General features: G+C 26.8%; 1 protein-coding gene across 2 annotated transcripts in view; it reads left to right on the plus strand.

The window, feature by feature from the left end:
* Nucleotides 1–8253: 8253 nt before the first annotated feature.
* The window catches only part of LOC107165444 (dual specificity phosphatase puckered), a 40910-nt gene continuing 28744 nt past the window's right edge, over nucleotides 8254–20419 (plus strand). Inside the window, exons 1-2 of one of the 2 annotated variants that reach the window (XM_015513710.2) lie at nucleotides 8254–8579; nucleotides 17898–17993. In XM_015513710.2, coding sequence (XP_015369196.1) covers nucleotides 8456–8579; nucleotides 17898–17993 — 220 coding nt within the window. In that variant the 5' untranslated portion in view covers nucleotides 8254–8455. Of the gene's footprint in view, nucleotides 8580–13800; nucleotides 13931–17897; nucleotides 17994–20419 lie in introns of those variants that run through there. The other variant, XM_089222776.1, reaches the window with a different exon arrangement.

Consider the following 20419-nt stretch of genomic DNA (forward strand, 5'->3'; position numbering starts at 1 on the left):
TCGTAGTAATAGTATAAAATATATCTTAATACCTTATACCTACATTACAATTTATTGTAGCCGTAGTGTAACGTATGGAAGTTAACTAGAGTAGGTATATAAAGTACACATTTATGTTAAGTTATGCATTGTAGCTCTAAGGTACAATTTGATATTTACTAATGTATTATTCTTATGGAAAATTTGAAGTGAAAAGTAAATACATTTTTTCAAAAGTAAAAAGTTTGTGACTATATTAAACGAGATAAATATGTTTATAATATAGTATTAATTATTTTTTATTAATACGCACCCATTTAAATTTGTTTAATATTATATCATTAAAAATACTGAGTCATTATTAACTATTGAATGGACTGGATAAAAAACTTTTCTGTATATTTCTACAGTTTTACTAAAGAAAATGGGATTTGTGTATATATACGCATTTAAAAAAAAAGCGGGTAAGTCGTGGATGTCACTTTGTTGTACAGTAGGTTCCAAGTTGATTACTGTAATGGATGGAATTAAATTCGAATCCAATAATATTATATCATTGTATACGAAAAACAATTCTGAGCGGAGACGGTTTATCTGATAGATTATCGAAAATTATCAATCTTAGATTTAAAAAGAACAATTCTTATGAATTTCTAGCTTAAAACAATTTGCGAATTTTTATATATAGATAATTTGAACATTGCCGTAATTTTTACGTATTTAGTTAAAATTTGAACTTTAAATGCTTATCGTACCTATGTATTTTTAATACTATTTAACTGCTATTGTTAAAATATGTTAAGCGTCTTTGAATAAAATTTTCAAGCTTTTCTATTCAACAAATACATTTTTATCGATATTTATAGAAAAAAATACTAAAAAGCTGAAAAATTAAAATGTCAGTAAACAGCTCAAAACAAATCAAAATATTTTGAAAATTATTTTATTTTATTTTTTTTTTTATAAAGATTGACAAACTTATTAGGAAAATTGTATTAAATTTTTAAATCTTAGATTAAAAAAGAAAATTTTTTATGAATTTCTAGCTTAAAATAATTTGCTACTTTTAATAATTTTTACATATTTTGTCAAAATTCAAACTTGGAATGCTTATAAAAAAAAAAAAAACGTGTCTATGAATTTATTTTATTTTTCAACTGCTATTGTAACGATATGTTAGGTGTCTTGAATTAAATTTTCAAGCTTTTCTACGAAACAAATACATTTTTATCGATATTAATTTTAAAAAAAGTAATAATGATCGAAAATTACATATGCATATAAATAATTCAACTTTTATTTTTATTTAAACTTTGTGGATACAATTAGTTTCAACAATTTCAATTAAAATTACAATTACGAATTACAAAATAATATAATTCAACTTAAGTCAAAATTTTTTGAAAATTGCATGGTAGATAGAATATACTTATATAACCATTCGGTGAAAATTTCATGTATCTATGGTCATTTGTTTTAAAGTTACATCAAAAACCAAAATCGATTTTGTCGAAAACTGAGTGTGCGTAAAATTTCCCGTTTTCCCCTTAATTTTTAGTTTGTTTATCCCGATTATTTAGAAAAATATTTTTTACTTTGACCGCTCAAAGTACTAACTAGATTCATTTTCTGATCGTACGAGGTACTGACGTCGAAAATCGAAGCATTTTTATTGCCCCAAAACGTGATGACAGACACACAAAAAAAAAAAAACACACATCATGGTAAAATCAATACATTCATCGCTCCGCTCAGAATCTAATATGACACTATAAAAAATTGAAATATGGATTATGTGTGTAAGAATAGGAAGTTGTGTAGAAGGCAATAATATAATATATTAATAATATCTATATACAATATTGTATGAACCTATACTTAAAGTAAAAATGCTAGAATAGAACAGCATTAATATATGATTTTATATGAGATCAAATTTCAGAAGTGTTATGAAAGTTCCATTTAAAAGTTTAAAACCAATGAAATGAAGTATCGCTTATATAACGATTCAATTAGATACGCATAAACCATAAGGGGAGAGTTGTTAAGTGCAGATTCATGTCTCCCTCGATTCGTTTTAAAATTTTTTATAAGTAATATAATTCATTGTATAACGCATTAATCTATACTTTATGTTTATGCCAAAAAGTGATTGCCTATAATAATTACCTATATTTCAAAAATATTTAAAACCATCATACAGAAAAATACTTTAATTTTTTTATTTTAGCTGTTGGTTGCTTCAAACGAATTAGTTTCATAATGATGGATGATGCATGCTTATTTTTTTTTACACAAGAAGGTTTGGGAATTATTAAATAATTGAGTCCGATTAAAAATACGAATCGAGTGTTAAATAGCGGATAAACATATTTTTTAAATACCTATTGTATGTATTATATTCTTTATTAGTAATGCAGTCGAGTCACAATAAACACGAAAAACTTGATGACTCGATTTATTTTTTATACCTCCAAAGGCAGCTTTGGTTACATTTGAGTAAAGTATTTCGAATAATTTATTCCTCAAAATCATTTTTTATCTCCCTTCAATTTCGACGTATCACGAGTCGTGACTCCACTGCACTTAATATTTTATTGAAGTCATAACTTAAAAATATATAAGTCTAGCACTTAAGATATTTTACAAGTTTAACATGACGATGATGTTAATTTTTACACACGCCTAATTCATAAATACCTACTTAATTATAATCAATAACGAATGTTCTATTTTAGGAATTTATTAAAATTAAGCAATGAGAGTGACACATCGACGAACCGAATGAATTACATAATTACAGGACAATAAACTGTGTTCTATAAATATATCAAATATACAACACAATTTATACTACTATAGATATGACATAGGTAATTTCTGTTTGTTTATTTGTATCAAGCATGCTATATATTATACAACTTTTCTATCTTTGTACAACTTGGAAATAATTATGTTACTTTAATCTAAATTTAAATTCCTAAATATTATATAATTGTGTTTCGGAAATAATCGATAATTTGCTATGGTAAAAATAATACATTATTACATAATAATTATATGAGCAGAGAACAGATCTAATAGAACTCAAAATATTAGAACGCGTTTGGGTATTTCGTTTAACGCGTTTTATGAATGCTAAATGTTAATTTTTATTTTCCGAAGTAAATAATAGCGATCTGAGCAACCAAGTCATATTACTAATATTAGGTACCTACAATAAAATAGTAATAATATTTTTCTTTATTGCTAACTTAATTAATACTCCAATAGTGAAAATTACATACAAAAAAATAGAAAACTCTTCACTGAGGTGAAACTTTATCATCGATAAGAGTACTTAACTAAACTTGGTGAGAAAAATAAATTTTTAAAAAAGATAATGTCTTACAATAAAAATTAAAAAACAAAGTAAAGTGAAAATATAAAGGGGGATAATTTTTAAAGGTGGATTATAAAACAATATATATTGTATATTATCTATTACAAGGATTACATTTACATAAAATAGTTTGATAAATTGTACAAAAAATTATTCTTTATCTGCGAATATTATATGTATGTATATCAAGTATGATATGATACGTTAGGTTAAATGTATCTGCGTATAAATGTGATACCGCAGTAGACAGTATCTTTTTAGTTTATTCATTATTTGTGTAATAATAACAAACATACAAAACTTATAAGAAGGGTTTTTTTTTAAATAACTGTTTACAGCCACATAGCTATACAGATCTGACTTGGGTTTCAAAAGTTGAACTTATTAGTTTGTTTATTAATAACTTAATAGATGTGGTAAACCTCCAAGTCCCTCTGCCGTATTGCTATAGGTGAGGATCTGTACAATTACTAGTCTCAATACGCAGTATAGCATTAGAATTAATAACCTATCGTCCCAGTATTCCGCACTGTAGAACTTAGTTTAGTTGTTATATCACGCACCAGTGGCGCCGAAGTGTTTAAAAAATACTATGACATCGTACATTCAGAGGCCCCTCTGGGGTCTGCCCCCACCCTAATTTTTTCACAACCTAACCAAAACCAGGCCCCAGTACCTCTTGGTGGGCCCCCCCGCTATAAAATCTACTATGACATATATCATTGATAAATTAGGTGATCGGCGCCACTGTCACGCACCAACATCGACGCTTTTTTAAGTTCGTTCCGAGTCCTTTTTAGGGCGTATATGCAGGCTGTCGGGCCACGCCCCAACACCGCCGCTTGTATGCTATAACTATATACTTGCCCACTTTTTTCTCCGTAGATGTAACCTATATATATTTGTGTGTTCATAAGTGGCGATTATTAATTTGAATAGCAAACAAATAATTCAAGCACAACTTTACAGACTTATGTAGAGTGTCTATTCCTATCGTGTTGTCAGATAGATCATCATTCATTAAATAATTTTTACGGGAATTTATTTTAGGTTAAACGTTTGTGTTTTTAAAATACAAATGAATTTTTATGTTTTTAGGCAGCAACTTTTGGGCCCTAGGTGGCTTATAGATTAATTACGTTCAAATACATATCATTATATAATAATATGTAGTACGATTATAAATTATAATATACCTACAAATGGTGACATGGTGTGTGTGAACAATGATATAAAGAGCAGAAAACACTGTTGTCCGGCTGCGTGAAAACCTTTTGTTTTTGTCACCGAGGGACCGGCCGGAAGAGGTCCATTTATGTGCATCCCGCTCGTGTGCATATCTATATGTGTGTGGGAGGTCCCTTTGCGCTCGCTCTCTATTAATACGCAGACCGGCAGGCCGTCGGCGCGGCGTTCGATGACTCACGATATTTCCGTCTTATTCTGGACGTACACCCCTCCCTGCGCCAGTTCCGTTTTTTTTTTTTGTCTTTATTCATCGCATACTCACACGCGCTCGCAGCTATATGTATAAAGTGTATCACACTGCAACAACCGTCCCTCCCAAATCCGCGCGCGTTGATCCCGCGGAAAACAAGGGGCTGGAAAAACAACAACACCGCGGCCGACTGCCGCCGGTTAAAGATAAACACGGCGCATTAGGCTTAAATATATGTTTCCCCCAATATGTGATGTATATATTATATATATTATATATATTATATATATATATATATATATATATATATATATATATGGGTTGGCCTACCCTTAGAGTGCGATTTTCGTTTGTCATTCTAATTTTTAAACGCCGCCTTAAGCTCCACGGACGTTATGTATTATACATAATATATAATCATATAAACCTAATACGCAAACTGCAGTGATGTCGATAATATACCTACGACGATCCTGCAGCACTCATTTATACGGTACAGGCATATAGTCCAGTCTCCGGCTGATTTCCCTGTGCATTATGAGGTGATGGGACCACTTTAGTGACCCCATCGAAATATTAATTTTATAGTTTCTTAGTGGAGCGAAGAAAGTTTCGATTTTAAAATTACGTGCAGCGTGCCAGCGTGTGTGTCTTTTGTCATCACTTATAATACGAGAGAAGTGAAATGATTAGATTTCCAGGTTAAATATCATTTATTTTGTTTGAAGAGTGAACTACGTTGGTATTCTGCTCGGCGAGGTTATAATTGAAACGTTCTCAGTATTTTCAACAATAATTTCATAAAACAAAAAATAAATTTAAAATTTTTACTCAAACCCAATTTTTGACCAAATAAATTTTTTTGTTTTTGATTGTTATTCAAAAACGAATAGTTATAGACACTTGAAATTTTCATTATTCATGAAATTTTTATATTAGAATTTTTTATACATGGAATAATTTTCAAAATATATTGATTATTTTTGAGTAGTTTATAGACATTCGTAATATTTGTTAATTTTTGTAATTTATTTCGATAACATATTAATTTTATATTACACCGATTCCAATGTAAAAGATTATAATTAAACAGAAAATAAGACCTACGGATTATGGTAAACTGGCAATATTCTATATAATGAACCGAAGAAAAAATTAACATTATGGATTATTATTTTTATCATTATCCGAGTATACAATAATATAAAACTTTTTCAGATCCTAATTACAATACAAATATACAGTCTACAACGAAAGAACTTGCTTAGCCTTAATAACGACATTAAAGTAACTTACTATTAACAACGTTATCGATCAATTAGCAAAATTATCGAAAGTAAAACAAACACATGGATAATGAAAAAATTATGTTTCTTTTTAAATTTTAGTTTGAAATAATTGTTTTTGACTTGATATAACCTAACTAATTATAATTACAGTTCAGCTCTATGAAATATTATATATATACTGGATTGCATGAATATTGTATGATTTAATGGTTCAATAAAATTTAATGGACCAATTATGGCCACTAAACTATGTTTGAGGGATCACTAACTCAATATTTATCCAATAAAACGTGTTTACAATTAAGTATAATAGAATATTATTTTTAATTTAATACTCTTGTATAACCTGGAATAATGGGTGTATAATGTTTATAGGTAGTATAGATAATGTATGGACTAAATGTATTAGGTACAGTGGTTGTCTTGGGGGGGGGGATGCGGGGGGACTGAGTACCTCAACTAATATTTTGGATATTATGCTAGCGTACCCCTACTTCTTTTTTAAAGGGGAACGCATGGGACGAATTGTTATGTAAACTTTTAACCCCCCACCGCCATGATTATGTAAGTTTTATTAAAATGTTAGGGATGCTACATTTTAAAAGTAGCTAGAGTACCTATACTACTTTATTTACATGTAGACATGTACGCTTAACTTTTTATAAATCTAATTTTGAGACCTCTTCTCCCCCCCCCCAAATAAAAAATTTTTTTTAATAAAATCTATTTTACAATTTCTATTGGATCATATTAGTCGAGAAGTATTTATATATACATTAAAAAGCTTCTAAATATCATAATTATAGTATTAAAATATTCACTAAACTTATTTTATTAATTTTGTTTTCATCAATCGATCAATCACCTATTATTTAAATTTTAGATCATCAACCATATTTTACAATTGCCTTTTAAAATAAATATTGCATAGGTATACGTATGCCATACAATATGTAATGCTTTTGATATTATGGCTATATAAAATGTACATTCATATTTACATAATTGAAATAAATTAACGACCTGTGACTTTTAATTTATAACATCTGACAAGGCAAGATATATTATGATTATTGAATTATTCTCCAATCTCTTAGTCTTATGCATACTGTTAATACTTTTGAACTGATTTATATTTATTGTTTTTAAACTTTTAGTTATTATTGGTTTTCAAATTATATGTTGTATTATTATAAATTTGTTTTATTGATATATTGAACAGTTCTAGTTAGGTTATTTAAAATATTTCCAATTGTTTTTTTCAAACACAATGGTTTATCGCTGCTACTTGTCTTTAAATTTTATAATTAAAACAACCGTTATAATTAAGAGGATATCAGTGAATTACTTGTTTTCTGCCTCAGGCCCACGCTCAACATAGAAAATACATTCATCACTTCGTTCAGAATCTAAAACGCATTTACGCAGAATCATTTTTATATGATTTTAAATAGTCTTAGAGTAAAATAATACATTACAAAAAATATAGAGAATAATATTGTTGAGGGAATGACGTATAGATTTGTCTAAATATCATTTAAATATCATTTAAATTTACGATTTTTTTTTGTTTATTTTGAAATTCAAATAACAATAAAATATAAAATTGATGGCATTCCCTCAAAAATATTAACCTCTTTCTTTTTGTAGCATGTGTTTTTACTCTAAGATTACTAAAAAACGTAGAAAAAATGATTCTGCGTAAATGCATTTTGTCTATGTTGAGCGTGGGCTAGAGAGAAAAGATAAATAGTGCGCTGACATCCTCTTAACCACCCGTTGTATATTACCGACTCATTAGTTATTTTGAAATTCAATGTTATACAATTTTCCAGAGTTCATTCAAAGCAAAATAAACAAATCTATACTTAGTAAAAAATATTTTAACTCTTATTAAGTATTAAAATAATACAAACTAAGCTGTATATGTTATAACCACAATATTTTATATACACCATAATAATACTATACTATACACTTTTAAACTTATATTTAATATCAGAATAAAAACTTAAATAATCTGGGTAATTTTATTAATCTTCTTGTTGTTATCTAATCGCTAAATTATTGACTGGTTAAATTTGTTAGGCAGATAACTGGCAGGTGCGTGAAATGAGAAAAGCTTAATGTGAATTGAACAGTCAACACGATGAGAAGTGAATCGTACCGGTTTGTTTTTTCAACGTTTACCTATAAAACCGACATTAATACTTGACAAACTGACTTTAAAACACATGATCGTTCTTTTTTTTCTTTTGTAATTTTTTACAAAGTTTTTTTTGTAAGATATCATTTATGCATATGATCGCACTGCGTGAGCTATTGCGCTGTTGTGAATAAATATAGATTATATTAACTTTATTTTTCATGAAAATGCGAAGTGATGCACCGTGTTCAGTACGTAATAAGCACAGAAACACTTGGGGAATGAAGACGTTAAAAATGTGTTTCGGCAAGGGACGTATGAAACCACGTGAGACTATTGAACAAGGTAAAAACTAAAAATATATCATGTTTCAATTGAGAAATTGTATAATTTATAATGATTGTGAACGTGTATTATATTATTATATTCTCGTCTTGTCTCGTCTCGTTTCTCATCTATCGTGTGTAAAATATTATCTAATATTAATTGATTAAATTTAAGTTCTGATTTAAAACAATCAGTTTTCTAAAAGTATAATTTAATATTTTATATAATGAACATTCTAAACATTGAAACATTTGAACATTGAAATATTAATAACATAGGTGCATTGTCGCATTGAAATACTAATATTGTTTTAGTCATAATCCAAAAAATTATTATTTCTACCATTTAAAACATGAACGATTTCATACCTACTCTATTATAAAATACAGTTGTAGACAAAATTTAAATATTGTTAACGTAACAAATTGTTCATTGATTATAAGTTATAACATTTAAATTATTTGAACAAATTTAAAACAACAACTTACAATTATTATTATACTACAAATATACTAACAGATTTAAAAGGAGTATGATAATTGGATTTTAAAGGACTTGATATCATGGTTTATGATCTAAAGGTAATTAATGATAGTAATTATTAGTTATATAATATAGTAAGCTTAAAATTTTAAAATAACCATTGTATTGTTGATTCATTAGGTTTTTTTTTAAATTTTCATGCTATGCTTCAATTATATAAATATACAATAATAATTATAAAATTTAGGAAGGAAAATAATACTAACTTGTTTATTTATGAAATATGTCAAATACTCATTCATTGCTTTTGTATTAACTTCAAATATAATAATTATTTGTTGTTGTTTTTTTAAATTTTATTTTATAGGGCATCTTACCTGCATAGTGCATGGTGTGTATGTTGTTACAGTCTATAATTGTACCTAAAACATGGTATATCTGTATTAAGCAAAATACATTTTGTGTTTTAAGGTTTAATTAGAGTAAATAATTAACCCATTATAAAAATTAAAGGTAAAAATATTGTATGTGTACATTGTGTACTCGTTTGTTTTTTACATTTAAATTACAACCGATTTATGATTAGGGATGTAAAATATTACAAATTAAAAATGATCATAATTTACTTAACAATTTTAATGTCGAAAGAAACATATGTACAGATACAGTTAATAATTATAATTTAATGTTTAAACAATAGATTAAAAATGTGTTCTATTTTTTGGGATGATTCAATAACCATCGTATTTAAATTTTTTGAAATAATAATACACTAATTATAATAGTAATTTAGTAATTACTAGTATTTATTTTTTTTTAAATATTTTATTGTTAACTTTAAACTAAAAATTTAGGGAATTTATACATTTTTTTCCAAGATATTTTTCTAGTAAGGTATCAGAGTTTAGTGTTATAGTATTTCAGATTTATAGAACACTGAAACATAACGCGAATCTTAAAAAAAAATTTAAATAAAATTAATCTCTTATTAAACAAAGAACCAAATATTGGGTCAGTTGTTACTTTATTTTACTGTAATCCGTGTTTTTGGATTCTGATCGAACGATATTTTGTTTTGCTGTATTATTTCTGCACAAATGCATTACTTTTCAACAGATAACTTTTACTTATTAATTTGTTAATCTTATTGGGTATGAGCTGTAATGATGTATATTAAATATTTTACCTATAATGTATATGGCATGCAATGTTATTATTAACAAATTTATTACATCATAAACTGATGTGAAGAGGTATTTTAAATAACACAAAGTAGTATTGTTACGAAAGTTGAGCGATGAAATATTGATAACAAATCTGTCAAACTTCAAACAACGAGTAACAAACATCTTAAAATTAAAATATATTATGAAGATTATAATTTACTAACAACATTAACGACAATATTTTTATCGATATAGATATTATATTATATTATTTTATTTTGTATTATTTATTTATGTGTTCTAAATAATTAATAATTATATTACATGAACAAGCTTAATTAGAAATCAATTATAAATGTTATAAATCATTATTAATTATCCGTTAATATATATATATATATATATATATATATATATATATATATATATTTTCTATGGTATCGAGGACCGGAGAAGGAACTATGTTGCGAATACTTCTCCTAATATATATTTTTTAACTTTATGTTGTTTTTATATTTTATTTAGGTTTATATTTTATGATAAATATCAACATAAAAAATAATATTTCTTAATATAAGTAGCCCTAAAACATAATTTGTCTTAGAAATTAATAATAACAAATATACCTTAAAAGGACTTTATAGTTTATATCCGCATGTGTTGTCCCGTCTTATAAATGTATAATATAGCACATTTTACACTCAGTAGATCACGTTAAACTCGGTTAGTTTAAAAACTAGAGTGCATTTTAGATCTCTTATAAAATTTAAAGGTAAGAATGTAATTTAGACGATCTCATGGGCTTTTTATTATATTTTAATTTTGAAGCGATTTATAACTATTTTAATTTATACATACAATTTACAATTTTAAAATACTTATAATTCGCTTCAAAATTAAATTTAGTAAGTTTATAATGACCTATTTACTATGCCAATTTGAGTTTAAGCTATCATAATCATATTTTATTTAAACATTACACTAACGTCTAAAGCTATAATATTATACAGTATAGCCTATAGAAAGTAATGATAATTAGTGTTAGAAAATTTTATGAAATCTAAAATCATGAAATATTTCAGTATTATAATTATTTTTATTTTTTTAATAAGTTTTTTACCTATAATCGTCATAAGTTACTTTCACAATTTTATAACATTACGAAAAACAATCGTTAACTACTCATTAGTGATTTTCTCTGGTTAGGCTATCGATAAATTATCATAAATATTTGTGTTGGAAAAAATTTCAATGTTTCACTTTTTGTGAAATATTTCAGCATATAGTGAAAATGAAATGAAACGATTGTTGTTATAGTAACAGTTGTTACACCTTGTTGTTTTTATACTAATCTCTCTCTCTCTATATATATATATACGATTATATAATTTATATTTTTATAATTTATAATTTAAAATTCACTTATAATTTCACGGGCTCAAATACTTAAAAAAGAAATTTTATTCTCGTGTAGTTTTTATATTCCTTTTCCTATACCGTGGTTTCCAGTTTATCACATCGGATATGTGCATGCAGGCCAATATAATTGCATCAATTTTCATACAGTTATTAATTGGTAATATTTTTTTGCACACTCCTCGATTTGTACCATTATCTGTAGTATACCAATTTATTGACGTTTAAATTTAAATTGTTTGTAACACAAAGTCCGTTAATAAAACCTTAAAACCGTCATTTCGTAAATATAATATGTATATACGTCAAGTTACTATATCATAAATTCATAATACTTCATGAACTGTAAATGTGTACATCATCTGGTGTAATATTCAGTCAGTATTTATCTGGAGTCGTTTCAGCGTGAACGTTCATTGTTACCGCTTTATTGTTTGAATAATATATTTTTCACAAATCCGAATTCGATTAAATTAGATAGGTTGGAATTAGTTATGACAGATATGTTGTAATATTTGTTTACTATTTACTCATAAACTACTAATTGTATATAAATAAACCAGGAACGATTAGGTATATGCACATGGCAATATGGCATATTATGATGAAGTGTGGAGTGTGATTTCCGTCTTTGTTTTAATGAAATTTGTCACTTAAACAAGATCGAATATTAATTAGGAAATAAATCTTATATCGGTTCATCGTATATCGTAGTACATACAATGTTGAATATATACATTTAGTTAAAATGTTAATAACAAAAAAACATTACATTTAATAATATACAACAATATTATATTGTGTTGGTCCATCATTTAGAAATAATATGATAATAAAAAAAATGAACACTTGTAAATTCTCTAATTTATTATTTTATATTAGGAATAACTTGTGAGGTTAATTTCTTAATAATACTTCAAGCGTACTAAAATAGCTATTAATATTATTTACATACAAACCATATTGAGGGAGAAACAGATCTAATACTAAACAGAAATGGAAACATAAATGGTTGAAATGGTTGAGCATTAGTCAAACGACGTACGCTACCGGGCCATCGTACTATAGTATAATATATTAGATTATTATATTGTTTATAGAACCAGACTCTTATTATACTGTAGTATTATTATTTATTATTGTAAATAGCTCACGGTAATGAGTATGGAGTATGCACTCACGAATACAGTATTAATTACTCATTATTACGTTAAATGGTTTTCCATCAAATGTCGATATTATATAAAAACGTGGAACATTTTAAACACAACCAACCACTTATCATTGGTAAATATTAGTATTGTGCAAAGTTTTACAATGAAAAAATGTATTAATAATTTACTATCACATTTCAACAAAGAATATTACATAATATCGCTGTGGAAGGATTAAATGTGGAATATTTGCATTTAAAACTTTCTCGTGTGCAATTGAATTTAGTGCCGTCATATTATATTTTTTTTTCGTATGAGTTAGGTGCCGAATATTGAAAGATACTGCTTTAGTACCATGTAGGTATAAAATAATGTATTATAAAATTACAAATTATTATAATATTTACCTGTAGGTATAAAATAATGTATTATAAAATTGTTATATAATTATTATATCTGTTACGTAATATATATACTTCATGTATCAGGGCACTTGCCTGTTAGATATTGAAATACATAAATAGTGTAGGTATACAGGGTCTTCCAAATCACGCGTGACAAAAATGGTGGAGATCGATGTAGTTCCAACATAATCCACATCGTTTTTGTCGCACAACAATGTCAAGACCCTGTCTAATATTATAATATACTATATTAATAGGTTCATCAATATTTTTTATTTCTTCAAACATATTATACATTTTATGACGCTTTAAACACACCCTCCAAGTTTTATAATGCTTGGATGAAATTCAATCGTTTTTTTTTTTTTTTTGGCGCAAAAGAAGGAAAAACGGAATAATAACGAAACACTAATATACACATGGATATTGTGTTTAAATAAAGCTCGTCCTTCCGCTTTTAATATGGCTATAATATTAACAATCTTATTTTTATAATAATAAATAAGGTCAATTATTATTGTGGTGTAGTCGTCTCAAGGTTATTATAGACCAGCCTGCGTATTCACGCGGCAACATGGTGACAGAATACTAAGCGTCATTTCTTTTTATGCTGTTTAACACTGTAGTGGCTGTCGGACGGGTTCATATTTTTATAGTTTAATAATTATTGTCTGTGCGATTTTATTCACGTCATCCAATCCATCGCATTCCTAATTGGTTTTATTCCAGTTCACCTCAAACTTTAAGTAAGATTTAACTTATGATATATTTTTAACCCAAAGTTTTCTATACTTATTTTAGTTTTGTGTGGTATGAAAACTAATTCAAATCTAAATATCGTTTATTAAAGTTATTTTAAAAAGTTATCATCAATTTTTAAAAGCAGCTCTTAAGTATAACATACTGTTCTTATTCATGATTAATAATAATTAATGCCATCTGTTTTTTTATCTACAAAATACAGTAACTACAGGTAAACACTTTAAATAATCATATAATACATGCGTACTTTATAATGAGAATATAAATTATAAAAAATTATTAATACAAATTTTTTTCCCTAACTAGTGTATTTAAATAATTTTTAACAAAAATAAAAAATGTTTCTATAATGAATCATTAGAAAATTATTAAACATAATCGGGGGAAGTGAAGAAAAATGAGACACGATATTTATTGATATAAAATATTCATTTTTGATTACAAATGCATTTGTGTTTGTAACAAAATCACCTCACTTAATAATTTTAAAGTATAGAATTTAAATGAGTTATGGGTTACCTATTAAGGGTTGCTAGTTTTTCGATCGATCAGTTGGTTTATAATAATTAACATAAACAATGTATGAGAGCGTCTGCATGCTATTATATAAGGAATACAACTAGTATGGACACATAATTCGTGTGCTCTAAAAGTGTATTCCAGTTCCAGCTTAAAATTCCATTCTGATTAAATCACAAGTATTTATAATTTTACTCTTATTGTATTTTATAGGCATTGTATTATGCCGAAAAATAAAACCATACATATAACGAACATTCCATAATAAAACGAAAGTAATTATTTTAAAATTAAGTCACTGTTTAATTTTGTACAAGAAATTTAGGTGTAAATTTATCTTGGTGTTACGGATTAAAACACATTTTCTGTCTGTTCTATTTTAAAAACATACGTCCTTGACTTCGAACACGAGTGAATGCGTAGGGTAAAACGTCAACCCGATGATTGCATCTATGTATTTATGGCTTTTTTGAACTGAATTATACGATTTCGCTCAACAATTTAATAATTGCAATTCTACTTTATTTTGATGACATACATTTTTTAACGCGTTTGTTCATTTTACTATATATTTTGATAATACGTATCATAACTCATTGTTTGTTGAAATTACCATATAATGATAATAATACAATATAGGGTTATAATAAATATCGACCAGTAACAAAAGTCAATAAAACTGGACTTAAAGTACATTATGACCTTCTTCTATTTATATGGTTTCTTATGTGTGCTATAGTACTTATAGTCACACGATCATGAAATAAATTTTAAAATCGTAAAATAATATAACGATTGAATTCCACAAATTTACTCTGTTTTAGGTTCTGAACGAAGTGATGAATGTATTGATTTTACAATGATGTGTTTTTTTTTTGTGTGTGTGTACAGTATAACTAGTGGAAATAATGCTTCAATTTCAAACTTTGTAGTTGGTTTCCGATGTAAAAGTGAATTTCCTTGCTGCATTATAGGGGTCAAAAGTAAACATTTTCCAACAGTTTTCAAAAAGATCGAGAAAACAAAAAAAAAATGACGGAAAACGGGAATTTTTACGCAAAACCAGTTTTCCACCAAATCGATTTTTTTATATGGTTGTAATTCAAAAACTAATCACTATAAATACTTAAAATTTTCACCAAATGTTTATGTTAGTGATATCTATATACGGTTTAATTTTTAAAAATTTTTGACTTTTTTTGAGTTATTTATAGACCACTGAAATTTTCCACATGAAAGTGCCGGTAAAAAAATGTTTGACGACCAAAAAAACTTGAAAATTTAATACAAGGTTCCTTATGAGTTGTTCTTATTGAAGCTAAAAAAAATTAAAAACCGTAAGTCACATTTTTTTTCTATAAGCGTTTATAGTTCAAATTTTTACGAATTCTGTCGAAAACGCAAAAATTTGCAAGTAATTTTGAAGTTGAAAAATCATAAACAATGTTGTGTTTATAACTAAGGATTAAAAATACAACACTAAGTTTTCCATTTGGTTTTCCTTCAAGTAGCTATGCAGAAACTTGAAACATCATTATAGGAAAAATTTTAAGTGCCGATAAAATTTTTTTGGCCCTATCAAAAAACTTGAAAATTTAATACACAGTTCCTCATAAGTTATTCTTATAATGGTTAAAAAATTATAAGAATACATAGATACAATTTTTTTAAATTATTATTTGTAGTTCAAATATTGACAAAATTTTGATTATTGATGTAACTTTAAAACAAATGACCGTTGATACATGAAATTTTCACCGATTGTTTTTATAAGTATATTCTATCCGCCATGAAATTTTCAAAAATTTTTGACATATTCAACATATTGTTACAATAGCAGTTGAAAAATAAAATAAGTTCATGGTCACAATTTTTTTTATAAGCATTCAAATTTTGAATTTTGACAAAATACGTAATCATCACAAAAATTCGCAAATTGTTTTAAGCTAGAAATTCATAAAAAATTTTCTTTTTAAATCTAAGATTTGAAAATTTAATACAAGATTCCTTACAAATTTGTCAATCTTTATCACAAAAAAAATGTCCACCGGAAATTCAAATTACATTTTTATTAGCATTTGAATTTCAAATATTGACAAAAATTCGTCAAAACCATGAATATTTACGAATTATTTTGTAGTTCAAAATACATAATATTGTTTGTATTTATATTTAAGGTTATAAAATTCAACACTAAGTTTTCCATAAGTTTTGCTTCAAATAGCTATAGAGAAAATTTGAAGCGTCATTATAGGAAAAATGTTTTGAGCGTTTGAGTTTTAAAGTTTTATGAAATCGCGTAATGATAACGATTTATCCTCCTCAAACCAGGTATATGTACCTATATCTATGATAATATAAGGTATTATAAATTATGATAACTACATGCAATGTTTTTGGAACAATTGATTAACCATGCCTTATGCAAAATGCGTCCTAATTGAAAAATAAAATATTTGTTTCAAAATAGAATGTATGACAATATTTAAATATGATAGATTATCCTAGACTGACAAATCATCTCCGTTCAGAATCGTTTTTCGTATACAATGATAGGTACCTATCATTGCATTCAAATTATGTATCTACTAACCTATCTACCTACTTTAATATATAATACATTAACACATTATATTTAACTAGAGCTAGTATTATTGAGCATAAATATATAAGTATAAATAAAGTTATATCTTCCATAATCTTAATGTTATCTGTACTGTATGTCATCTGTATATTCTAATTCAAAGATAAGCATTTTAACGAATAAACAAATCTGAGTATTTTTTTTATTTACACATAATTTAGTACTCTTATATAATTATTTGTAATCCTTACAAATATAAAATCAATAAATGTGATAGCATAATAGTGTAATAGTGAATATTTTTAATAAATAACAAGTTAACTCTTGTTTATGAGAAGCCACTCAGGACCCAACACCCGACTAGGGCGACTGCGACTTATTATTTATTATTACAGTAAACATCTGCTGGGACAAATTGTTTTGAGTCTTCTGCATACTACATTCTGAATTGTGGAGAATTGTAATGAGAATAATTGGTTTATTAATGAATTACTACGAGAGTTTGAAAATTTTGTTACTGTAGAATGAAGAATTTTTTGTTTTTTGTTTTTTTTTTTTTTAATAAGTTGTTTGAGAGTTGGTATTTTAAGGTTTTATGAAGATATATATTACCTAATAAAATATGATAATTCAATCCAATGTGGCCATATTATATTCATAATTATATAGCATGTATTATACTTTATATTTGAATGATGTCGAGGTTAGAATTATAAATATTTATAATTTTGATTTAAAACACTGCTGTATACATGTAAAAGTGTTTTTTTTTCAAAAACTTTTCCACCACTGTATTTTGTATTTTTGTTAAGTGGTAGTTTTTAAACAATTATTCTTTACATTTTCAGACTTAAGCATGATAGGAATAGCCGTACCTAGATTAAGTGTTCGTTCGCCGTCCAGGAAACGTTCACTACCAACTTCAACCAGCACGCATGACCGCTGTAAGTTAAACATATTATAATAAATGATGTATTCATTTCTTTAGAAATCGTAATTTTATTATAACCATTAAAGTATAATCTAGTAAGACTTTAGAGTCTGATATGGGAGCTACTTTATTATAAAACGGTGTGATGGGTGTGACCATTGTAGTGGTACCTATCTATTATAATATAATATATAATTTATACAGTTGATATAGTTAGTTAATTATAATTTTTAAATTTTAATTGTACACTGTATTTGTAATTTGTATACATCATACATAAAATATATGTATTGTTATATATTATCGAACTGTGGTTGTACCGAATATATTGCGGTATAATATCTACTCCAGCAGGAGACAACATTTTATCGGTTTGAAATTAGGAATTTTATTGAAGTATATGTTTTAAAGTGTCATTTTTAGGTCACAAAAGTTGATAGATCGATGTATTTTAATGAACACGATCATTTGTATACGTGAAAACATAATCGTTTCAATTATAATGCTTTGAACTAAAAAACAAAAACACTGCCTCCGCCACCGTGCTATTAAATTGCATATGCATTACTCCTTTAAGAGTACAAGACTGGCAGTATAACGACGATAAAATTAGATTCAAACTTTCAAATTTCAATAACTTATGATGTGAATTTTTAATGTTGTTTTTTTTTCTTCAAAGTTGTGCACGTATTTTATCGACCAATCACACTCGTTTTACGTCAGTCAGTTCTTGGCATGAGTCATAATTTATACGTACAAATTCATATACATAAACGAGGTTTGTACAATATATACACTGCTGCAGCGTAATGGCACGAGTATATGATATAAACTTTGACCTTGAAAATTTGCAAGTATTTTGTCGCTCGTGTCTGCTGCAGTAAAGTTCATTTTATGTGTCGTATTTAAAATATTGTCTTACGCGTCCAAAAAAAATTTATAAGTCCAACACACGCAACTTAATCCATATTCCATTATATATTGCACCGGATAATATGTAAAAGTTTACCGATATTGTCTGGTGGTACGATAGAGAGAAACCCAAAAAGACACCTCCCTAAAACAAAAGATCAATATATACACGGTCACAGGTGAGTCATGTGCCATATTCTCTTACCCCCTTTATGGCCGTCATATTATTGTAGCTGCTTTTACCATATACGCGCTCTAAAATATAAATATAATATTAGTATATTTGTATATTTGTTAAACTTTCAAAAACGTTCAAAAGCTATATTTATCGTCTTAAAATATCTAATCATATAATGGTATGTTGATAAAAATGTATAATCTTTAAAAACCGTTTTTCTTTTTAAATATTATTTTTCATATTTATTTTGAACCTTTAGATACATTTTTTATATTTTCTGATAATAAAATTTAAATTAAATTCACTTTTTCAATGAAATAATAGAAAATTATAAGCACAATTATTATGCATACTTAGAAACCTACTATTTACCGGAAATAGTTTGTAAAATGTATGTATTCAACGATGTCGAGGAATAATAATTATCATAACTTTATCGATGTCTATTTGTTGAGTTTTTTTCCTAATTTTTTATTTTTTCATTCTCTAGTATGTATTATCTAATTATAATCTAAAATATTACTGAAATATCTACTAAAAAGGCATTTTCTTAATAACTTAAATTATTTGAATTCGTTTGCTTGCCAAGCAAAAAAACGCTTCGTTTTTGATCGAATCGTTCAGGATATAAATACGTAGTAACCTATTGTAAGTGATAATCAAAATAAATTATTTAGCGAACAGAATAAACTCATTACTCGCGTATAATGATGTGGTCTCGCGTCGTCATTTATACGAACTGTTGACCTTTTGTTTATACATTCGATAAGAACAAAAAAAAACCTAAACATAGTCGTAAATCGTGAATTAATGTAACCACCGTATCTAAATGTACCTATACGATTTACTTGATTACTTCTATTTCATAACGGCCGATGACATCATTCACTGGTACTTTACCTATATTAATAATAATGCAAAAAAAAAAAAAAATAAGATAAACACCACCTACTTGAGTCTTAAACTCGAAATAAACGAGCAGAGACGTCGAACTCGAGTACTTGAACGTCGATGTATTATTTAAATTCAAGTGATAGTAATAATAACAATAATATAATAATGTTCCTATTGTATTGTCGACTCGTGCTATGTCAACGACATTGCCGTCACGAAAAAAACATTGTAATTCAGTACTCTAAAGTAAAATTGGACGGGGCGTCGCTTATTATACAGTTCGAATAAGACAAAAAGCCTATTTAACCCGATACTTCGGTTGCAACCGATATATACATGTATAAAAATAATGCACAAGAATGAGGCATACTCTGGTAAGGGATTAATACGAACAAAATTTTCTAAAAAATTTGTCTTCATATTTGCCCTGCATAGTGACTTGTGACTATAGTTTA

The sequence above is a fragment of the Diuraphis noxia genome, unplaced genomic scaffold (genome assembly GCF_037042655.1).
Source record: "Diuraphis noxia isolate RWA-SAM2 unplaced genomic scaffold, SU_Dnox_SAM2 contig0003, whole genome shotgun sequence".
Lineage (NCBI taxonomy): Eukaryota > Metazoa > Arthropoda > Insecta > Hemiptera > Aphididae > Diuraphis > Diuraphis noxia.